The 25,130-nt window shown below is 45.1% G+C and overlaps 1 protein-coding gene across 1 annotated transcript; it reads left to right on the forward strand.

The window, feature by feature from the left end:
• The first annotated feature begins 20,677 nt into the window (after positions 1-20,677).
• On the forward strand, positions 20,678-21,174 carry LOC127339992 (two-component response regulator ORR42-like). Its single transcript, XM_051365778.1, has 2 exons — positions 20,678-20,890; positions 20,983-21,174. The coding sequence occupies exons 1-2, from the start codon at positions 20,678-20,680 to the stop codon at positions 21,172-21,174; spliced, it is 405 nt and encodes a 134-aa protein (XP_051221738.1).
• The last annotated feature ends 3,956 nt before the right edge of the window (positions 21,175-25,130 follow it).

The following is a 25,130-nucleotide window of genomic DNA, read 5'->3' on the forward strand; positions in this document are numbered from 1 at the left end:
ACAAAACACCAACTAAACCTTATCTAACCAATGCAATGCAAGTCAGACAGTTCTAACAGGAGCATCCAATTCCAATTCTAACAGGAGCATAAATATGCTCCTGTCTTTAAGTAAAAAAAAACTAAAATTCATCAAGTAAATCGGTGAAATTGAGTTAATTTGTACATGTTGTCAGTAAAATTCGACTACTGCATGCAAGAACTAAAATTAGGGCATGGTTTTTGAATGTGACAGTAACAGGAGCATCCAATTCCAATGTGACAGAGGGGAAATCGGGGGAGGGACAGAGGAAGTAAGAGGGGGAGGGGAAGGTGGAGGAGGTCCTGGCGGATTCTTACCGACGGTGGCGACACGATGGCCGGCGCGTGTGCGACGCCCTCCTCCTCCTCCGCCGCGACGGTGGCCGGCGCCTGCTCGATCCTCCTCTCCGCCGCGACGGTGGCCGGCGCCTGCTCGATCCTCCTCTCCGAGGCGACGGTGTGGCGACGCCTGGGTGAGGACGGCGGTGCTCGAGGTCGACGGTGGCGGCAGCAGAGAAGAACAGCGCGGTTAGCTAGGGTTCGTCGATTGGGGAATTCGAATGGGGAGGGAGAGAAGTGTCGCGCGGTGCGGCTAAGTCCCACGTATAGCCGGGCCCATGTTATTGCCGGCGCACCACCTGTTTGGTTCGCCGGGGACAACGCTACCCCCGGCGAACCAAACAGGTGGTGCGCCGGCAATAACATGGGCCCGGCTATACGTGGGACTTAGCCCCCACCAGCCCCTGGCCATTTCCTTTTCTATTTTACTTTTACTTTTTCTTCATTTCTTTATTTGTTTTCACTTTATTTTATGTTTATTTTCTTTCCTCCCAAATCATATACAAAAAATGAGTTATGCATTATATTTATGTTCTTATCTTTTTAAGATAATAACAAAGCAATGTAAGAACATGAAGATATGAGTTATATATACATGCATGCATAAAATATTGACCAACACAAATCCTATACTATTTTTTTCCTTTTCTAAAACATTTCCTTTTTCTATTTTATTTTATTTTTCTTCTTTTCTTTATTTCTTTTCACTTTCTTTTATGTTTATTTTCTTTTCCCACAAATCCTATACATACAAAAAATATGAGTTAATTAGGCATTACAAAGCAATAACAAAGCAATATGAGTTAATTAGGCATTACAAAAAAATATGAGTTATATATACATACACAAAATATTGACCAACACAATATTAATTAGTCATACATAAAATATGAGTTATACATTGCAAATAAAGTTTTACATCATCGATTGAGAAGAGTGTTTCGCTTTCTTCTTGCTTTTCTTGCTCGTCGTTGAATAATTTAGCCCCGTGTCGTGACTTCTTCTTTTGAAGGGTCGACCTGACCTCGGTAGCGTGGTCCTTCTTCTTGTGGTGTATGTTGTGTCTTCGTCCTCGGATTCTTCCATCATTGGGTCTCCGACTTGTCCTTCGAAGTCTTCCTCGTTGGCGACTCCATCCATTCCGACGATGGTCCTCTTGCCTCTCCTCACGATAACACGGCTAGGCCTGGATGGGTCGGTTATGAAGAAGCATTGGTGCACGTGTTCTGCCAGTACCCATGGCTCATTCTGCGCGGTGGCGTTCGTGGACTTTGATTTGTTGGCTTCGGGTAGAAACATGGTGGTGAAATACCGGTCTTCTTTTCTGACGCTCTTAGCCCATCTGATACGGAACATCGGCACTTTCTCCCCAGCGTAGCTAAGCTCCCAGATTTCCTCGATTCTTCCGTAGTATCTAGTCTTTACGTCACCCGTCCAGGAATCCATCGTTACCCCTGAGTTCTGGTAAACACTGTTCTTGTCTTTTTCTTCCGTGTAGAATGTGTACCCGTTGATATCGTACGCTTGGTAAGTCATGATGTTGGGCGCGGGGCCATGTGACAAGGCCAATACTAGTTTATCCTTGTCAGAATCCATTGGTGGGGGATTAGCAACAATGTGGTCTTTGAACCAGCGCGCGAAAGAGGAGTTGTGCTCTCTGTATATTTCTGCTTCCGTCATCATCGGCTTGCCACTGTTCTCTATCATGGTTTTGTGCTCTTTCAACCAAGGATCGATCAAGTCAATGTGTTGTAGCGCTACTAAGTTGGCCATGTCAAAGTCGGAACTCCGACCAGGACATGTGCACGTGCAGTTCCTTCCTTCCATTTTTGTGGCCTACTCCCTCGAACCTACGGAGGTACTTGTTTTGAGGCAAACCAACAGGGTCCTCGATGTCTAGATAATTCGTGCAGAAAGAGATGCACTCTTCGGTGAGCCAGCCCTGTACGATGCTTCCATCTGGATGTGACCTGTTACGAACGTATCCTTTAATGACCCCATTCATTCTTTCAAACGGCATCATGTTGTGTAAGAATGCCGGCCCTAGACTGACGATATCATCCATTATATGGACCAACAGATGGACCATCACGTCAAAGAATGCAAAGGGAAGTACATCTCCATCTCACATAGGATCACCACGATCTCTTCACGGAGCCTTGCGAGTTTCTTCACGCTTATCGACTTCCGAGTAATGACGTCCAAGAAGTTACAGAGCCCGATCAGCGTTGCACGGACATGGTCATCCATTATACCTCGGATTGCAACCGGAAGAATCTGCGTCATCATCACGTGACAGTCATGAGACTTCATGCCGCTGAAGTTTCGTTTCTTGGGGTCCATGTATCTCGCTTATTACCCCGGAGTAACCGAAGGGCACTCGACTCCTACAAGGCAATTGAAAAATTGATCGACCTCGGCCGGACTAAAAGTGAAGCAGGAGGGGGGACAGTAATAGTCTGGCTGCTTAATCCTTTTGCGCTTCTGACCGCCGTCCGCCTCCTCCTCCGACTGTCCCTCTTGGGCCGGCGGGATCTGAAGCTCTTCCCTGATGGCCAAAACTTTCAGGTCTGTCTTGCTTTCGGCCCATCTTTGGTCCGGTCCGGCATGTTGAGAAGAGTGCCAAGCAAGCTCTCGCACACGTTCTTTGTAATATGCATGACATCAAGGCGGTGAGGTGTATCGAGAATTTTCCAAGACGGCAAGTCCCAAAACACGGACCTCCTTTTCCATACACCAATGAGCGGCGTCGTTTCCTTTTTCTTCTTCTTCTCTCCAGGCTTTTGACGAATCTTTCCCGGCGCAGGGCACTCCTTCCAACCTTTCAGTAATGTATCGATCTCTTCGCCGCTCTTCTTACGTGGAGGTCCTCGGGGTTCCATTGTACCATCGAACAGATCTCCACGCTTTCTCCACGGGTCAGTTTTACGTAGCCACCTTCGATGCCCCATGTAAACCGTTTTCGAAGAGCCATCCTTACCAAGCTGCAAAAACATCGTCTCTTCCATGCACGACACATGCCTTGTGTCCATGGCACACCCGGCACGAAATGTAACCGTATCCGAGGTAGTCCTGCACCGTCGTGATCAACGCGGCTCTCAAAGGGAAATATTCTTCCGCGACGGCGTCCCATGTATCTACCCCTTCCTCCGCCCACAACGTTTCAAGCTCCTCCTTTAATAGTTCGAGATACATGTTGATATCGTTTCCTGGCTGTGTCGGCCCTTGAATTAGCATACTCATCTGTATGTACTTCCTCTTCATGCACAGCCAGGGCGGGAGGTTGTAGATCCATACAAACACGGGCCATGTGCTATGTGTGCTGCTCTGGTTTCCGAACGGATTGAATCCGTCCGTGCTCGCACCCAACCTGATGTTTCCGGGATCTGCCCCAAAACTTCCGAATTCATTGTCTAATGCTTTCCACTGGCTTGCATCCGAAGGGTGCGTCAAGACCTTGGGTGCTCAATCCGCTCTTTATCATTCAACAACTGCCTCCTTTCTTTCTGCGTGCCAGCGCATGAGCTTTGCTTCCTTGCGGTCCGCGTAGAACCGTTGAAGCCGGGGGGCGAGCGGGAAGTACCACACAACTTTCCGAGGAGCTTTCTTCTTCCCTTTCTTGTACCGTTCAGCTTCACACACAGGACATTTGGTCTTGTCCATGTGCTCCTTGCGATACATGATACTGATCGTTGATGCGGGCGTGATACTTTTCGTGGGGTAAGTCGAGAGGGCACGTGATTCTCTTGGCCTCGGCTAGACTACCAGGACACGTGTTCCCGGCAGGAAGGAGATCTTTCACGTATTCCAGGATGTCGTCGACGCTTGTGTCCGTCCATCCGTGTTTCGCCTTCATCTGCAGCACATCGAGAGCTACTCTCAAGCGAGACTCCCCCAACCCGCGACCTGAGTCGTACAACGGAGTATTCGAGTCTATCTCGAGTTGCTCAAGCTTTGATTTCCGCTTGGCGCCTTTCGTCTTTTCGAGAAGCAGATCTTGAAGATGAGGGTCCCGCACGACTGAAGCTAGCGGCACCTCTTCGTCGTCGTCAAGGTTATTGTCGTCGTCAAGGTTATTGTCGTCGTCAAGGTTATCGTCATGTGCGACAAACTCTTCATCGTCATCAGTATCATGATGCCCTCCTTCTTGCCGGCCATTTTTACCACCTGCCGCCGTCGCCCCATTGACCTCCGCGCCATCATCACTCATCCATTGAGTGTGTCCATGCATGAAACCATTAGTGAGCAGGTGCCCATGCAACTTGCCTGAATACGGGTCAAACCATTTCCCTCGTTTGCATCTCCGGCACGGACACAATACCTCCGTGCGGTTATTTTCATACATGTCGATGATCGCGTGTTTCAGATATCTCATCACGATGCTTTCACTCATCTCGATAACCATTATCGCCTGCATGGTAAGATTACATAATTCATTAGAACCATGCATCCGTCGGTAGTTTTCACGGAAAATTTCGGCATGACCTTCCTACACGGTAGGACATAGGAGCGCGAAATGTGCCGAAACGGAAACTTGAAGAATCAACATTTCGGCGCAACGTTGGCAACTCATTTTCAACGCCAACACACACACAAGCACAAGCACAACATATATATATGCCACACACGAGAGCTTTTCTTCAAATGTCCAACATACATCGATTTCATTCCTTAATTTGTTCATTAATCACCTATTTGTTTGATATATTCGTCGATAAGATCGAGACGACGCGCCGCGACAATGGCGTATGGAAGCCGACTTTCTAGATCTAGATCTAGATTGAGCGGTCAATGCGGGATAGTAGATCTAGATCTACATAGGGGGATGTGGGAGATGCATGTAGGAAGGGAAGATTTGCTCAAAAATTTTGATTTGGTTTGGTCAAATTGGTGAAATTGGGGATAGAAATGGGCAAAAATGAGCTGGGTTGGGAGAAGGCTCGGGTTTGTGTGGAGAAGTGGAGTGTAGTGAGTGTGTGAGTGAGTGGGCTAGCTGGTTGGTGGTTGAAATAACTGCCAGGTTATTGCCGGCGCACCTGGACCATGGTGCGCCGGCAACATATACCCCTTTCGGCTATATCACAACCGGGCCAGGCCCAAGAATCATTTCCGGCGCACCGGCCCAGGGGTGCGCCGGCAATAGCAAACTTTCCACCGGCGCACCACTGGGCCGGTGCGCCGGCAATGATTCTTGGGCCTGGCCCGAATCGGCCCGGGCCATGCCAGGAAATAGCGCCGGCGAGCCTTTCCCAGAGGTGCGCCGGCAGTATCTCTTCATCGCCGGCGCGGCTGAAATGTGGTGCGCCGGCAATCCTTTCCACCGGCGCATGCACAAGGTGGTGCGCCGGCACAACTTGCCTCCACCTATAGGCTTTTCCCTAGTAGTGACTCCCTCTTGGAGTTACAAGTATCAACTTGGCCAGAGCCTCTACTAGCAACGGAGAGCATGCAAGATCATAAACAACACATATATGATAGATTGATAATCAACATAACATAGTATTCCATATTCATCGGATCCCAACAAACACAACATGTAGCATTACAAATAGATGATCTTGATCATGTTAGCAAGCTCACAAGATCGAACAATGATAGCACATGAGGAGAAGACAACCATCTAGCTACTGCTATGGACCCATAGTCCAGGGGTGAACTACTCACACATCAATCCAGAGGCGATCATGGTGATGAAGAGTCCTCCGGGAGATGATTCCCCTCTCCGGCAGGGTGCCAGAGGCGATCTCCTGAATCCCCCGAGATGGGATTGGCGGCGGCGGCGTCTCTGGAAGGTTTCCGTATCGTGGCTCTCGGTACTGGGGTTTTCTCGACGAAGGCTTTTTATAGGCGGAAGAGCAGAGTCGGGGGGCTGACGGGGGCCCCACACGCTAGGGCGGCGCGGGCCCCCCTAGGCCGCGCGGCCCTAGTGTGGCGGCGCCTCGTTGCCCCACTTCGTATCCCCCTCGGTCTTCTGGAAGCTTCGTGGAAAAATAAGACCCTGGGCGTTGATTTCGTCCAATTCCTAGAATATTTCCTTTGTAGGATTTCTGAAACCAAAAACAGCAGAAAACAACAACTGGCTCTTCGGCATCTCGTTAATAGGTTAGTGCCGGAAAATGCATAAATATGACATAAAGTGTGTATAAAACATGTGAGTATCATCATAAAAGTAGCATGGAACATAAGAAATTATAGATATGTTTGAGACGTATCAACTGACTCTCTGCGAGAAGGCGATCATAAGTGGCCATACAACGACCCGCTAGCTGGCTAGATGTCAAGTTTTTCTCAGCGGTCTTAGTCCTCGTCGTCTTCCCTAGGATATACTACCGCCGGGCTGCCCAGCTCACTGGTGTCGAGGGTGCTCCTCGGCAATGCCCACCTTGAGGGGCTTAGGGTTGACGGAATCCTGCAGGCTAAAATGAGACAACGGATACCAAACAAACGGGGAGAGAGATTTACCCAAGTTCGGGGCCCTCGATGAGGTAAAACTCTTACTTCATGCTTGTCTGATCTTGATTATTGTGAATATCGGGTTACAATGGGGTAGCCGAAGGCTATGACTAAGAACTTGACGAGAAGCTATATTTGAGTATGACCTAACTCTCGACTTACGTTATCTATGGCTGGTTTGATTGTGTGTCCCTCGGCACCCCCTCTCCTGGCCCTTATATTGCGAGCCAGGTCTCGAGAGGTCTGATCGAGTACGAATAGGTTACAAAGAGTGTTATATCTAAACTTTCCTTGTTCCTTTGTATCCTTGCCTTGTTCTTCAAGAATCCTTCACGGGAACTGACATGGCGGCCCACCTTGGTTAGCAGATGATATTCATGGGCCCCTGGATGGGCCGTAGGAGGTAGCGCAATATTAGTTACCCGAAGGGTAATGCCCATATCAGTAGCCCCCGAGTGACTGGCCAAAGCATAGCCTCGGGCAGGGACTAAAGTTGTCTTATGTCGAACGTCTGTTGATCTTGAAAGCTTCATTTCTATCGGGTGCGCGACAAGCGCTCCCGATGGGAGTAGCCTCCGAGTCTAGGCACGGGTGCTTGCAACCGCGCGTAGACTCAAGTTGTACTACTCGAATGTTTTGCATCTGTCGATGTTTTCTTCGAACTGTTATGGTCATCCGATAACTTCCGTATATCTGGTCTTCAATATCCTCGACTCAGACCATGCTTGTTGATAGAGTGCAAGGGATGTGAAGCAACATGCCCAGCTTCAATCGATGCTGGTTAACTACCGAATAGCAAAACAACGCTACTCTACTCAGGATCAAGTTCTCGGGCATGATCTTGGTTCTCGTAGTTCCTTCGGGTCCATCATTTCTATCGGGTGCGCGACAAGCGCTCCCGATGGGAGTAACCCCCGAGTCTAGGCACGGGTGCTTTCAACCGCGCGTAGACTCAAGTTGTTCCACTCGAATGTTGTAGATTTCTTCGGATGCTTCTTGAGTAGTCGATAACTTTGATGACATCATCAATGATGCAACCACTACGGTAATTTGATTGACGTGACATGCCCTGATGGGGCCACCCTACTTCTGCGTGGTCAGTTAAGAATTGACTAGTGCTTGTGCATTGACCGAGGTGCCTCCTCGATTTCCACGCTTAGTGGGAGTAATGGGCCACCGGTTTTACCTCTCCTTCTGGACACGTGTCCTACTGGATTCTCGCCCATCTTCCCACGATCACCAGAGTAACGGCCACGATATTTAATCATTCCCTGTTATAAATAGGGGTTTTTTCTTTGTTTTTACTTTTTACGCCTCCATACTGCTCATGTCCTTCCTTGCCTCCTCCTCGCTGTTGCCTCTACATTCACGAGTTATGCGACCATGGGCAAGAAGAAGGGAGCCGCTAGCTTGATTGGTGCGCTTCCACTATCTCCAAGCACGAGGAGAACAAGATGAGGTCCCTTGGCCTCATCTCATCTGTCGAATATGACTACCTTGGGCAAGAAGAAGGGAGCCGCTAGCTTGATTAGTGCGCTTCCACCATCTCCAAGCACGAGGAGAACAATATGAGGTCCCTTGGCCTCATATCATCTGTCGAATCTGACTACCTTCATCCAGGTTCTTCCTCCCGCCCGAAGCCTCCAAAGGGCTTCACTGTTATGTTTGATGCCTTTCTGTTTCGTGGTCTTTCTCTCCCCGCGCACGATTTTCTGCGCCCTCTTCTCTTCTTCTATGGGATTCAGCTCTGGCAGCTGACCCCTAATTCCATCCTCCACCTTTGCATCTTTATTACACTGTGTGAAGCCTTCCTCAGCATTAACCCCCACTAGGGCTTGTGGAGGAAGTTTTTCTATGTCAAACGCCACAATGGTATCGATGGTCCTCCTATCGTTGGTGGCGTCGGCTTTGTCGTCAGGAAGGAGGTTAACTACTTCGACTACCCAATGAAGGAGTCAGTTCAAGGCTGACGTCATAAGTGGTTCTATCTCTGTGACATCCCAGTACCATGACGGTGTTCCAATCTGCCTCCACTTGAGGATGTCCTTTCTGCGGTGCTGAAGAAGTCTTGGTGGAACACTTTGACTGCAGAAGAAAGCACCATTGCTGACCAGTTGTATGATAAGGTCTTGGACCTGAAGAATGCAGAGGGTCTAACAATGTGCAGCACCGAAGTGGTCTCAGTTTTTCTAAGGCGTCGAGTGCAACCACTGATGTCAAGGCCTCATCAGCTATGGTTGTTCAATGGATCATCAGACAAATCTAGGATCAGTCCAACTGATGTGTCCGAAGAAGACCATCGAGATAAGGTGCGACGCCTAACTCGCCTCAGCCAGAAGGACAATATTGTTATGACTTCGGCTCGCCCTCCTCTCGATCTTAAGCATCTTCCCGCTAAGGTAATTTTACTCGTATTTGCATCAGACGTCATTTCTTTGTTTCTGAATCAGAATCTTATAACTTGTTCTGTCGTCAGGCTTCAACCGTTGCTCAATGTTACCCTCCTACACTCGAAAGTGGGGTAGCTCCGGAGGATGATGATGCTTTGGAAAAGACCGAAGATGATCAGTACACTCTCGATGATAGCGATGTCCTAGGTGACGAAGCCCCCAAGGATGATGCCCTCATTAAGTCTATGTGATGCAGGAAGATCAACGAAGACCTGATGGCGACTGCTGAATCGAGTCCTAGCGGACAAGATGATGATGTTAATGCAACTGCTTCCCCTGCTTTCTTTCAAAGAACGTCACCTCCTCCAGCCGCAAAGGGTTCGACATGCCTCTTTGACATTGAGGATGATTTGGAGTTGAGTTTGTAAGTTTTTCCTCTTTCTTCGTGCCTATCTTCCTTCGATTTGCCTAAAGTGTGTATTTATTTTTTAGCAGCTCTGATGATGATGATGATGATGATGTCCCTCTCGCGAAGAGGGTTAAAATATTGTCTGAAAGGACTGAGCTAGAAACAGAATCAAATCCTTCGACTGCTGATCCTTCTCCTCCGCCAAGAACAAGCGTGGCCAAGGTTCCTTTGTCAACGATCAACCCTTCTGCAGGCGCCTCCGCTCCTCCAATTTCTCACGATCATGTAAGTGTATAATATCCATCACAATATCCTATCAGCCTTCGAGCCGATGGTTGATTTTTTGATTAAGTATAGTCTGAGATTCGTCTGTCATGCGGCTTGATATAACCTCTGTCTTCTTGCTTGCAGCCAATTTTTTGCCACAGTTGACATTGTGGCAGATTTTGCTGATCAATTCACTCGCATAGAATCCGAAAACATCCAACTTCGCAAAGCCATTAAGACTTCAGCTGATCAAGTGTTGGAAGCCAACAGGCTCATAGCCAAAGTTCAAAATGAGAATATACTCCTGAAGCATGAGCTGAAAAAGTTGAAGAAGAAAATGAAGGATGAACAAGAAACCAGACACGAGGATTTTATCATAGCCGATGAAAAGGAGGGTGTTCTTCGAGAGTCTATCACAAACTTGCTAAGTAAATGTTCCTTCCTACTTTCCATGATACTATTTTCAATAACATCTTCTTGATTTCTTACTCATAATTTCCAGGTACTGCCGATATGTCTATCGACCGTACGAATAAGCTTCGAGTAGATTCAATGTCGGATGCCCTCTCGTTTGCTACTGATTCCTGCACCCAGGTCCACGGTCTTTTGAAGAAGACCAAGGGGGCTTTGTCGAAACTATTTTCGATGATGTTCCCAAAGTTGGACCAAAACAAGACCCTTGGAGAAATGGCGGATACCTTCTTCATCGACTCGTCTGAAGCCATACAGGTACTAAAGTGGTGCTCCCGTCTTTACGGGGCGGTTCTTAGTTTCCAGCTTTTAATGGGGCATGGACTTGGTTCTGAGTTGGAGAGGCTATCCAAGGCGTTGCCGGTAGATGCCAATGAATGTCTAGTCAACCTCGAACCTTTCAAGCAATCTTCAGTGCTATGCGCCAATCGACTCCTCAAATTAGTTGATGAACACAAAAACAAGGTTGCATCTGAAGCTGCTCCTGACTCATCGTCAGCTCAACCTTGAATTGAACCTGGCTTCCTTGTTGTAATTTTGATACATTTTAGTCTTATTCTGTACTAGCTCTGTTGCTAGTGTCAACAATCTTTTGAGTGTAATATATGCTCCCGATGGGAGTTTTTTTCGCTTTTTATCGATACCTTTCTGAATTAAGAATTTCACTGCAGATTCCTTCAACTTCTTCTTGTATCGAAACTTCTTTGAATTCTTCGGTTGTCGATGAATCTGATCTTGTTCGTTGCTTACGCGATCAAATTACTCGGTCGAACAAAGACATATCCAATCTTCATGCTATGGCAGCTTTGGTGAAAAGAAAAAGTGAAATTGCTGCTGCGGTTGAAAAACATGCTTTGGATCGTCTCCGTGTTGCCGCTGAGAGTTTGAGCTGTAAGCAATCAACCACCCTTATTTTCAGCTGATCCATTCATTGAATAATCTTCTGCTGATTTAATTCTTTGACTTCAACAGGCGTAGCTTTTGATGAATCAGAAGAAAACAAACGGATCCATGAAAAGATTGCAGCGGTGACTGATGTTGCTCACCCAAAGCATGAACTATGGTACAATCGGTCAAAGGCTGTAAACATAGCTAAGTTTGAACATCGAGTCGAGAAGGTGCATTATTACTTTGAAAAATATCACGCCCATCTCTCCATGGTGTGGAAGACTATGTTTCCATTGGATCAAGCACCCGAGACTTTGCCTGCTTTATTCAATCGGTTCAAGACTCCGGATAGAATTCGATTACTTGTGCATAAGGAACTTCTTGATGGAGCCGAACTTGCACTTGCTTCTGTCTTAGCTTGCAACCCAACCATAGATTTGGAAGGCATATAAAATGCTAATGTAAGATTAGATCAATATTATCCCATAGCTTGCATCCTGCATATATTATTATTTCTCGAATGGAAACATGAGGCGAAAGGGATTTGAAGGCCTGAGAAGATCAAGAAGCCTTGCTGTAATAATGTAGTTTTGTAAAAACTCTTTCTTTGTAGTAACCTTGCGTTGCAAGTAGTAATTATAAATATTTGGATTTGTGAATTCCATATTAAATGCTTTGTCGAGGGCAACTGAGTGACCAAGTCAGTTCGCTCACCCGACGACCCTGTTGTATTTGCAACTTTGTGCAGAGTCGTTTTTATAAGTTTTGTAAGAGCGAGACCCTTCGAATACACGAGGGATTCAATTTCTTTTTTTTTGGCTGCGTAACACGGTGCACCGATATGAAACTTTTTCTAAGTTATATTGTTTCCACCAGCTGCAGCACTCGATAGTTTATGTGAGGCTTTGGATGGATTTTTAATGTATTGATAACCAGCGTTGCCGATGGGAGTATTAATTATCAAGCTTGTAGTAGATAATACTAATAACCATAGCTCCTGTTAGGAGAATTAATTACCAATATTATAAGGATATGTTGCAGCCCCCGAGTATTATCGGATAGGGTTTTGACGTGTAGTTTAACTGGAGTTCCCAAAGGGATTAGTAGGCAGTAAGAAGCCAAAGAGCTTGAAGAATAATGAAAACTGATTGAAAAGCTTTATTCATAATATTCATCAGACTAATAAACCTTCATGTGGCGAAGACAATGGTCGAGTTCTACACATAAAATCGTTGCAAGTGTGCAACGTTCCAAGGATTCCCAAAATCTTTTCCCGAAGCAGGGTTCTTAAGGCGATAAGCTCCACCTGGTATTACTTCGGATACAATGAACGGTCCTTCCCATGGGGATTCCAGCTTCAGAGTTCTTTCTTGCTTCAGCCGAAGTACTAGATCTCCAACGCTAAATCCTTGAGTACGAATTCTTCGACTGTGATAATTTCGTAATGCTTGCTGTAATACTGTTGTTCTTGCCAGGGCAATGTCCCGAGCCTCATCAGGAAGATCGACAGCATCCTGTAAGGCGTGAAAAGAAGCTGTCTCTGTATATGCGGCCACTGCTGGTGCTTCAAAGCGAACATCGGCTAGCAAAACTGCTTCGGCTCCGTAAACAAGGAAAAATGGTGTTTGCTGTGTAGATCTATTCGGCGTAGTCCGGAAACTCCAGAGTAATGATGGTAGTTCTTCGACCTAGGCTCCAGCTGCACCCGTGAGGTGCTTTTTTAGACCATCGCATATTAAGCCATTAATCCTTTCCACCTGTCCGTTGGTCTGAGGATGAGCAACCGAAACAAATTTGAGCTTGATACCATTGCTGTCGCAAAATTGTTGGAATTCCTTGGAATCGAAATTAGATCCATTGTCTGTAATGATGCTATGAGGCACACCAAAACGACAAGTTATTCCTGTGAAGAATTTGACGGCGATTTTGGCTGTTTAATTAGTGACAGGTATGGCCTCAATCCATTTGGTGAATTTGTCGGCTACCACCAATAAATAAGTATGACCACCAGGTGATGATCTTGGTAATGGACCAAATTGATCAAGTCCCCATTGTGAAAAAGGCCAGGCCAATGGTATTGTCATCAAATCCGTGGCAGGTGCGTGAGGTTTTGGCGCAAAACGTTGACAAGGATCGCACTTCTTAACTAAGTCCCTTGCATCGGCTATCGCTGTTGGCCAATAAAACCCTTCTCTGAAAGCTTTGGCGACAAGCGCCCTGCTATTGGCGTGATGGCCACATGTCCCTTCATGTATGTCGCGTAGTAAAGCATTTCCATCATCAATGGCAATGCACCGCTGAAATATGCCGGAGATACTTCGGTTGTAGAGATCACCATCGACTATAGTGTATGCCTTAGACCGTCGTACGATGCGTTTTGCTTCCACTGGATCATCTGGTAACCTTTGCTCCATCAAATATGCCAAGAAAGGTTCAGTCCATAAAGGCTCAAGGAGAAAGACTTGCTGATTAGCTCTGGTATCATTATCTTCGACAGCTTCTAGATGCGTAGCCCCCGTGTCAGTAGCCGAAGTTTTTTACATTGATAGACCTTTGAGTAATGACTTCATAGAAGACTCCATCTGGTATAGGAGAGCATGTGGAGCCGATATTGGCTAGAGTATCGGCTTCCTCGTTGCTGGCCTTGCCAATATGTTTTAACTCGCAGCCTTCAACTTAGCTTCCATTGATTGATACATCTGGCGGTAAGCTATCATGTTGTCGCTAATGGCATCACATAGGTTCATCGACTGCTATACTACGAGGTTCGAGTCCCCATAAATATCTAAACGAGTAGCTCCACATGCCTTAGCCATACGCATACCATGTAGCAATGCCTCATATTCTGCTTCATTATTTGTTGGCAACGAGAAGTTCATCCTAAGGACATATCTCATTTTGTCTCCTTGTGGCGAGATTAGCACTAACCCTGCTCCAACACCTGAACTACGCTTGGACCCGTCGAAATACATTGTCAAAGAGCCTTACATGTCGGGTGCTGCTGGGATTTGCGACTGAATCCAATCAACGAAGAAATCAGGAAGGACTTGAGATTTGATTGCCATCCGGTTGACGTAGGTTATATCATGTGGCGCTAGCTCGATGGCCCATTGAGATACCCTGTCTGTCGCTTCTGGATTGGTGAGTATATTTTTCAATGGAGCTTCAGAGACGACAACAATCGGATGTTCTGCAAAGTAATGTTGTAATTTCTATGCTGCCCTCCAGACTGCATACGCTAGAGTCTGATGATGAGAATAACGCTGCTTCGCCGGTGTGAGCACCTCACTAATGTAATATACGGGGCGTTGCACACCATGTACTCTTCCTTCTTCTTCTCATTCGACGACTAGGACGAAGCTGACGACTTGAACAGTTGCAGCTATGTAAAGTAGCATTTTCTCCTTGTCCCTTGGTGTTACAAGAACCGGGGAGGTTGACAGGACTGTTTTTAGTTTGTCGAAGGCGTCTTGTGCTTCTGCCGTCCACTCGAATTTTTCAGATTTTTTCATCAGATGGTAGAACGGTAAAGCCTTCTCTCCTAATTTTGCGATGAACCTGCTAAGAGCTGCCAGTCATCCAGCCAATTGCTGCACTTGCTGTAGACTTCCTTGTGGCTCCATATCAAGAACAACTTTCCTCTTTAAGGGGTTTGCTTCTATTCCTCGTGTGAAATAAAGTACCCGAGTACTTGGCCTCCTGGTACCCCGAAGAAACATTTCTTGGGATTGAACTTTATTTTGTATCTATCAAGATTATTGAATGTTTCCCTTAAATCATCGATGAGCGTGCCCGCGTTTCTGGTTTTGACGATGATGTCATCAATGTAAACCTCGATATTACGACCAATCTGTTCTCCAAGGAATGCTTGCATGTACCGCTGATAGATTGCACCTGCGTTCTTTAACCCAAAGGTCATTACATTGTAGCAGTAAACGCCATGTGGAGTTATGAACGCGGTTAATTCCTGATCTTCCTTTTTGAGCTTGATCTGATTGTATCCTGAATATGCATCGAGAAAAGAGAGGCGAACGCAACCTATTGTAGAGTCGACTATTTGATCGATGCGAGGCAACGAGAAGTGATCCTTCAGGCAATGTTTGTTGAGACTTGCGTAATCGATACACTTGCGTAGAGCCGTTGTATCCTTCTTTGGCGCCATGACTGGGTTGGCTACCCACTCGGCTTCCTTGAGCTCTCGAATAAAACGACGCAATGTTTGCTGCACTGGTTTGGCTTTTGGGTCAACATTAAAGGCGTGCTCAACGAGTTCCCTGGGTATACCTGGCATGTCGGATGGTTCCCATGCAAATATTTCCCAGTTCTCACGGAGGAACTCGATGAGCGCGCTTTCCTATGTGATAGTAAGGTCTGCCGATGTGTTGACTATTTTCTTCGGGTTAGAGGGGTGCACTTGATGCTTGTTTGCTTCCTTTGCGACATCGAACTCGTCAGGACTGACGTTTCGATTATCGGCAGGTGGTTGCGTGTGATCAGTAATTGTGTCGATTGCGTTGAGCTCCTCCTTGACTCCAAACTGGGAAGCTATCTTCTGAAATTCACTGTCGCAGTTATCAGAACGAGAAAAGCTTCCATGAACGGTTAGTGATAAGGGGTTGCCCGATCTTCTCAGTAAGCAACGGTGGTGATGATGATCACGGGGCGAACACAGTGGAGATAACTTGATGAAGTGGATGATAACTTGTATGACGCAACGAGATCTCTCGATTGGTCCCTGTCGCCAATGCAACAGCTCTCAACCCTGCAAGATATTTGCAACTCCACACACTTGCGCACATAGCCACCGACCACGAAGCGGTAAGTTGCAACCGTCTAATTCCCAATGGAACAGCAGATCACACAAGACTTTCAGAGATTACACCGAATCAATGCAATATGGTGTAGGGATTCAATAGAGTTGCAAAGCAATCAACTATGAACTAGGGTTTATCTTAAACGTGGTCTAAAGCAACTTTGGGGGCGTCCTGGGCACTTATATAGGCGTCCAGGACGACCTCAGGTCGAAAAAGTACGAAAATAACCGACCCAGAATAGATCTGGTCGAGATAGACTCGGACTCAACCGGCCTGGGGGCCGGTCGACCGGGTCTGGGACCGGCCCATCCGGTTTCAACCGGATGCGGCGCCGGGTGGTGACCGGGTGATGGCTCCAGAGCCCCTATATAGTGGCCCGGTTGGCACAAGCGTATGGTCCAGTTTGGACCGGGCTGATCCGTCATGGCAGCCGGTCGGACCGGGTCTGGAACCGGTTGGTCCGGCCGCACGGCCGGTCGGACCGGACCTGGCGTCGGCCTGGACTGGATCTCCTCCTCTCGGGCATGCCTCCCGCTCCTCCCTCACGCGTCCATGGGATTTCTTCATATCCAGCTCCATGTCCAGCTTTACGTCCATCTTCTTATCCAGCTGCTCCTCTCCTCCTTGTGCGATGCTTGGTTCCTCTTCATACCTGATCATACATAAGTAATACGAATTAAGCTGTATAAAGTTCTCATCGATCAAAGTATCACTTAGGAACAAGTTCACCTCTAGTTTAAGTAGCTTCGCACGAGCTCGTGTCATTGGTCCAATTCTAACTTCATTGGACTTGAGCTTCACAGCAGCATTGTCTTCATCTTGCAATGACGGAGGTAGTGTGGTAGGGATGTCCTCATCATCTCCCCCCTTCAAAAGGTGTCGACCTCGACGCTCCAAGGTCTTCTCCATCATATGGTGTCAAATCAGCTACATTGAAAGAATTACTGACACCAAACTCCTCTATTGGAAGATCTATTGAGTATGCATTATCATTGATCTTGGCCAGCACTTTGTAAGGACTAGCACCACGCGGAAGCAATTTGGACCTCCGCAGCTTCGGAAACCTATCCTTGCGAAAATGTACCCAGACCATATCACCATGCTTGAACAATATCTCCTTGCACTTCTTGTTCATCCTTGCAGCATTGCTTTTTCCTTTCTTCTCTATCAACTCTTTAGTCTGCACATGAAATTTTCGCACAAAATCTGCCCTCTTGGATGCTTCCATATTGACTCTCTCATGTATGGGTATAGGCAACAAATTTAGCGGAGTAATGGGTTTGAAACCGTACACCACCTCAAAGGGACACAGCTCTGTGGTAGAATGTACCGCTCTGTTATAAGCAAACTCCACATGCGGCAAACAATCTTCCCACTCCTTCAGGTTCTTCTTGATCATGGATCTCAACAGTTGTGACAATGTTCTATTCACCACTTCATTTTGACCATCAGTTTGGGGATGACAAGTAGTACTGAAAAGTAGCTTCGTCCCCAGCTTCCTCCAAAGCGTCTTCCAAAAGTAGCTCATAAACTCCATGTAGACGTACAATCTCCCTGAAAAACAAGTTAGCAATATGCGATGCATCGTCGCTTTTGTGGCAGGAAATAAAGTGTGACATCTTGGAAAATATATACACTACCACAAATATAGAATCATGGCCTCTCTTAGTACGCGGCAAACCCAACACAAAATCCATACTAATATCCTTCCAAGGTGTAGTAGGTGCCGGTAAAGGAGTATACAAACCGTGAGGCTTCAGCTTGGACTTGGACTTGTTGCAAGTAATGCACCTCTTCACATATCTGTCCACATCCCACCTCATCTTTGGCCAATAAAAATGGTCAGCTAGCATGAGTAGCGTCTTCTCACGTCCAAAGTGACCCATCAAACCTCCAGCATGAGATTCCTTCAATAAGAGCAAACGCACAGATGATTCTGGAACACATAGTTTGTTAGCTCTAAACTTTTCCCATGCTTTACCAATAGCACACAAGCGATATGGTTCAGCAAAATCATGATCAGTAGCATACAAATCACATAGTATTTCTAATCAAGGAATTTTAACATCAAGTTGAGTTAATAGCATATTCTTCCTAGATAAAGCATCAGCAACAATATTATCTTTTCCCTTCTTATGCTTAATAATGTATGGAAAAGACTCAATGAACTCGACCCACTTAGCAAGACGCTTATGCAAAGCAGATTGAGCTTTCAGATATTTTAAAGCTTCATGATCAGAATGTATGATAAATTCTTTTGGCCACAAGTAATGTTGCCAAACCTCAAGAACTCTAATTAAAGCATACAATTCTTTATCATATATAGGATAGTTCAACTTAGCACCAGAAAGTTTCTCAGAAAAATATGCAATTGGGCTACCCTCTTGCATCAAAACACCACCAATCCAAATACCACTAGCATCACATTCAATCTCAATTTGCTTATTGAAATCAGGAAGTGCAAGCAACGGTGCAGAAGTTAACAATCGTTTCAGTTCATCAAAAGCATGATTTTGGGATGCGCCCCACTCAAATACAACACCCTTTTTAGTCAAGTCATTCAAAGGTGCAGCAATAGTACTAAAATTGGGCACAAATCTTCTATAAAACCCAGCAAGACTATGAAAACTTCTTACTTGACTCACATTCATGGGATTATGCCAATTTTGAATAGCTTCAATTTTAGACACATCTACTTCTAATCCAAGCTTAGAGACAACGTAACCCAGAAATATGACCTTATCTTTGCAAAATGTGCACTTCTCAAGATTACCATAGAGTTTATTGTCACGCAACACTTGCAAAACATGTCTAATATGTATAGTATGATCAGATTCATTGCGGCTGTAGATTAATATGTCATCAAAGTACACAACCACAAACTTGCCAATAAAATCACGCAAAACATGGTTCATCAGTCTCATGAAAGTGCTAGGTGCATTAGTCAAACCAAAAGGCATTACCAACCACTCATATAAACCAAGTTTTGTTTTAAAGGCTGTTTTCCATTCATCCCCTTCTTTCATCCTACTTTGATGATAACCACTACGGAAATCAATTTGAGGTTTCGAGTTGCTTGCCGATGAAAAGAAATGAATTGATCGATTAATGGTATGAAGCTAGCTAAACCCTAGTCTACGTGCAATCTCGGTCCATAGATTGATACATATCCCATGATATGCACCTCTCAACTGGCACCCCAACCCTCAAAAAACTAGTTCCCCCTGTAGCACATGTCGTGGTTATATCCAAGACATAGCTAGTTATCTCTTAGCACCTTTAGTGTTAGCATATATACAATCTAGTACAGTTCATCTTTGTTTATGTTAGTTAAGCATATGTGCACGTATATGGGATGCAAAATTATAGATAGGAGATCAAAATAATCCGGTAGTCGAGCTACTAATATGTGATCGATCTGGAATATACCAGATGCACTAAATTTATAAATAGCATTTAATATCTATCATGGACACATTCATAGTAAGGTTTTCCTGCCATACTTGAACTAATCACCACAATAACAAATGAACATCCATCCCTGTTATTGATGGCAAAACAATAAATAATTTATAATCTCCTTTTGGTATTTAGCTACAAGGCATATCAAGACATAAATACTTGTACAAAATGTGATCTTATGCGGTGCGATGATCGACAATTTAATAAGTTGTACATCTATGAGTAGTATCTAGAAATACGAAAATATATGCATCATTTATAACAAAATATATTGGCAATATCAACATTAATTCTCCCTTTTCTATTTTCATGTGAAATGGTGAAGATATTCGCACGCGGGAACAGACATAATTATCAAATGAATGGCTGAGATCAGTCGGCCTTGGGGAGGTTCTCCTCTCGTTTCCCTCTATAAATACCTGGGCGTAGAGGGGTACAAGGCACACAACTCCAAAGCCTGAAGCAACAAGATAAAAAGAGAGCCAACTGCATTTCCTTCGAGCTCGTTTGCCATAGGCACTAGCAAGCTTTGAGGTCCCTATTTTTTCTTCTTTTTTTGCCTTGCAATCATCATCATGTACTAGTTTATTTAGCTATGCTTACATACAAGAGACTCTTAGAGGTGCAACCATGCATATGCACACATGTGTTTTATTTTTCATCGTTTCTTTGCTATGATGCGGTCTTCCTTATGATATTTTTGGCTCTACTTATTGTAGTAAAGAACATGACAAATTTTTCATATGTAGAACAATGTTCTCTTTGTGTTTTTATATTATTTTCTGATGTTTTTCTTATCCTCTTATATGAAAATATAGATTTTTTCATCTTCCTGTCCTGAGTAATAATAAAAAAACTACACGTCTTGCAATAGAAAGTTCTAATAATTTGAGCTTCTAGCCAGATCTAGCGTAGATTTCCATCAGTTGAGATGTACTCGAAGTGCATGCTTAACTTATAAATTATTTTTAAGAATTATTTCTTATGATTTTGCAACTAAAATTGGTCACAAGATATTCATGCACAATGTTTTAGGTTAGTAATTTTGATTATGATTTTTTGTTTATTTTTATTCAGAATACCCTAAAACAATCACGTTACATGTATTGCATGGATCTGAAATAACAAATATCTTTATTGTTTTTATAGTTTGTTTAACTGGTCATGACATCATACGATGAAGGATCCCCGGTTAAGGCACTTATTGTTGAGGATTCGGCTGTTGAGACCAGGGTTCACTCCGCCATACTGCGTAAGTTCCAATGTGAGATTACTACGGCTAAGAATGGGAAAGAAGCAGTGCAACTATTCATCGAGGGGAAGAAGTTTGACATTATTTTTTGTGACAAGGACATGCCCGTAATGTCTGGGCCTGAGGTATAATTTTCCATTTCTTTCATGTGGGATAAATAGCTATTTATTTTGCTGAAAAGTTTACATGAAAATGTACTTCTTGTCTTATTTGGCAGGCAATTGAGAAGATCCGTGCTTTGGGAGAAATTCATGTGAAGATTGTTGGAGTATCAGTTGGTGATAATGCCCAAGAGGCGTTCATGAGGGTCGGCGCTGATGAATTTTTGCCCAAACCAATGGACATTGATGTTGTCGGGGCTATAATTCAGGAGGTCATCAAGAAGAAGAAGAATAACAACATGGTCTAAACCTAGCCAAGTTTCCTATATAAATGGAGGGAATAACATGTTGAGCTTATATATGTATGAGCATGCCTGCTTTGTCGTATTTGTCTAGTTCTATCGTATTTTCATCTTCTTTCCAGGTTCATGTTAAAGATTGTGTTTAGCAACAAGGACAAGAGAGGCTACCAATAATAAGGTTGAATCCATGTAATATGTATCTCCTTCAAGTTTAATGCATTAACTTTGGATTACTTGTCATGTGTAAGGTTACAAGAAATCTACAAAAAAACTCAATGAAATTGGAATTAAATTAGGGATCTAGCTCGTGGGGTCTCCTATCTCATCTAGAACCAGAACTTTTGCCAATTCGCCCGCGCCTTCTGTGGCATATCAAAGTCAACGAACGATTCGCCGGCATTCACCTACAAGGTGATGCTACTGCCGACGACTAGAGACCCCTTCGGCTTCTTGCGCCACACTCGCTCATGGAAGATCGCTAGCTAGAGGGGGAAGTATGGAGGGCATCCTAGATAGCACTCACATAGTGTCACGAATAGGCTGATTTGCTGAAGGATATGCGTCCCCATATCCAAGATTTGTATGTCGTAAAAGTCGAGGAGGCGCTAGATAATAGGCCAGGTGTGGAAGGAAATATCGTGCTCGGTGAAGCTTAGGAAAATGATGAACTCACCCTTCTCCGGTAGGGGCACTTCCACCATTCCGGAATCCTCGAACGGGTCATTCCTATTTGAGGGATGATCAGTGAGGTGGTGAAGGGAACTAAAGCCTTGTTCTTCATCTTTGATCAACACCACGCTCTGTTGATCACCATGGCTAAAGAAGAGACGCTTGGTTTTGCAGAATGGAGCTCGAAGTAGTGGTAATGGTGGCGAGGCATGCTGGGGAGGAAGGGGCAGGTAATGAGGAGTGACTGGCTCTCTGGCCCTCCACCTACCTTACACTACAAGAAAAGTTCTGATAGACAACGTCCCAAAATCGTCCGCTAAGGGCCATTTTTCGTCGCCTATGGGCCTAACCCGACGATATGGGTTCTGTTGTCGAAACTGCGTCAGGCAAAGTCCTACGACATTTTTTTTGGTCTGTCGCGCTTGGGCGCCCTTCCGCCACGGAAAATCGGACCGTTGCAGAAGTGTTTCCGGGAGCCCGTTGACTGCTGACGTCATGCAAACTGACATGTGGCAGACGCCGTTAACTGGCAGTTAACGGCGTTAACCGGCTGAAACACCATGGTAGATGGTAGGCCCACACAAGGCCTGCCACGTCTTAAGCGGGCCGGCCCATTAAGTTTGCGGGCCGGGCCAGCTGACTTAGTTTGACCGGTCAACTATATAGCTGGGCTGGACCATTAGTTACGTGGGCCGGGCCTAACCTCTAAGGTTGATTGGTCACAACTTTAATGGGCTGGCCCACTAAGCATGTGGGCCGGGCCGAATGCACTCGTTTGACCGGTCAACAGGCAAAAGGGCCGGCCCACAAGACATGTGGGACCCACTTTCCTATTATCGGGCCGGCCCATTTAACAAGTGGGGTCCACCTTAAAGCAAGTGGGCCGACCCCAAGAAGTTATTGGGCCGGCCCAATTAGCCTATGGGTCCCACTTTCCTGCTATCGGGCCGGCCCATTTAGTACGTGGGGTCCACAATAGATCAAATGGGCTGGCCCAACAGGAAAGTGGGTCGGGCCAAAAACACAGGTGGGTCCCACTTTCCTGTTAAAGGGCCGGCCCATTTAGTATGTGGGTCCACCATATAGTAAATGGGCCGGCCCAACAAGATAATGTGCCGGGCCAAAAACACAGGTGGGTCCCACTTTCCTGTTAAAGGGCCGGCCCATTTAGTATGTGGGTCCACCATATAGTAAATGGGCCGGCCCAACAAGATAGTGGGCCGGGCCAAAAACACAGGTGGGTCCCACTTTCTTGTTAAAGGGCCGGCCCATTTAGTATGTGGGGTCCACCATATAGCCAGTGTGTTGGCCCAACAAGAAAGTGGGCCGGGCCAAAAACACAGGTGGGTCCCACATTCCTGTTAAAGGGCCGGTCCATTTAGTATGTGGGTTCCACCATATAGCAAGTGGGCCGGCCCAACAAGATAGTGGGCCGGGCCAAAAACATAGGTGAGTCCCACTTCCCTGTTAATTAAAGGGTCGGCCCATTTAGTATGTGGGGTCCACCATATAGCAAGTGGGCTGGCCCAACAATATAGTGGGTCGGCCCAATACGCAGGTGGGCCCACTATCGTGTTAACGGGCCGGCCCAATAAGTAAGTGAGCCGGCCCAAAATGAAAGTGGGTCCGACACTACTGTAAATGGGCCGGCCCAATCTGTTGTAGGGCCCTGGTTGTTTGACTAGTCAACTTGCATTAAATTTCATGAGCCTAAAATCTGATATCAATGATACACACAATTACATACACAAATAAAATAACTAGGAAAATTACAAGGCAATTAATGTGCCCAAATAAAAAAATTACATAGAATCATTGAGGACTTCTATTAGCATCATCAATAACACGTTGACATTTGGCAATCGCCTTGATTGAATCTTGTGTACTCTTGGTCAACATATCAGCTACAGATCTTAAAGCAGCAATACCATGTCTTTTATAAAGTACAGCCTTGAGATATTTACTGTTTGATGAAAGGAATGGTCTAGGTTGACGGCTATGAGAGGATGCATCAGAAGAAAGATCAGAAATTTTTGTGGGCCTCTCTTCTGATGAAGATTGTTTCATCACTACTGCATTCTGATAATAATGCAAAAAGAGTTAAACGATGAACTATGCAAAAATGTATTAAGCATTGTCGATATGAGATATAGTCACAATTACTAAGCACAGACTTACATTATATCGTTGCATAGGCTCACCCCGGAACCTTTTTTGCGCTCTATCTTCTACTAAGGACTTCTTCATTACAACTGCATTCTTATAATATTGCTAACATAGTTACAACAGTGAACTATTCAAACATTTATTATGCAATGTAGATATAAGATAATAACAAGTTTCATAAATAAGACAATGTATGGAACTTGTACTAAGCACAGACTTACATCATAATGTTGCACATGGTCGGTTTGGCGACTATCTTCTAATGATGACTGCTTCACTAAAACTGCATTCTGGTAATATTGCAAACATAGTTACAACAATTAACTATTCAAACATGTATTACACAATGTAGAGATCAGATAACAGCATGTAGCAGAAATAAGCACAAGATAAGATAAGATGCATGTACTAAGCACATATTGGCTCGCTGCAGGTCCTTCTCTTGCGTGCACTAGTCGTGGTCGACATGCCTGTCATTTTAGGTTCAGCCATCAAGTGAAATGCTAATCCTCCTGCTCCATTGTCCTCAATCTGTGTTTAGATATCACATTTAAGACCAAGTCAGCTAGTTTCAAATAACAAAAAACTTGAGCTGCCAAATGAATAAGCCAATATTTACTAGATATCAGATTAAAACCAACTAGATGTTGCTTTGCATGAGATACGAATTTCAGACATTAAGAATGACCAAATTTTAGGTTCGAATCATCGTCGCAGTTGCTCCAAGACAAGTATATCAAATAGGCAGAAACATAGTAAAGCATGGATGGCATTGCTATGACAGGGTTCCAAGTGTTAATCTCTTGCATAAGGAACGATGCATATAGGTTATAGATAATAACGGAAGTAAACTGCCAAAATTACCAACCAAGAACTCAGATTCCAACCTTCCCTAGCGTCCCCGCTGTTAATGTTGGATATTCCAATAAGTGGTTCGCATTATCAATCCCTAGGAAAAATAGCATTGACAAGTTAGTCTACGATAATACAAAGACCAGACATGCACGCAGCAATAACTATACAAGCTGTGCGACATGAGCATTCATGGAAAAAAATAGCTATAAGCTAAAGACGAGGTATAAGAGCAAGCAGATTGGAAATGCACATAGCATGATTATAAAAGCAGT

This window comes from Lolium perenne, chromosome 3 (genome assembly GCF_019359855.2).
Source record: "Lolium perenne isolate Kyuss_39 chromosome 3, Kyuss_2.0, whole genome shotgun sequence".
NCBI lineage: Eukaryota > Viridiplantae > Streptophyta > Magnoliopsida > Poales > Poaceae > Lolium > Lolium perenne.

Coding starts and splice junctions, on each gene's coding strand:
- LOC127339992 (XM_051365778.1), top strand. CDS start 20,678: ATGACATCATACGATGAAGGATCCCCGGTTAAGGCACTTATTGTTGAG. Junction 20,891..20,982: donor CCGTAATGTCTGGGCCTGAG/GTATAATTTTCC, acceptor CTTATTTGGCAG/GCAATTGAGAAGATCCGTGC.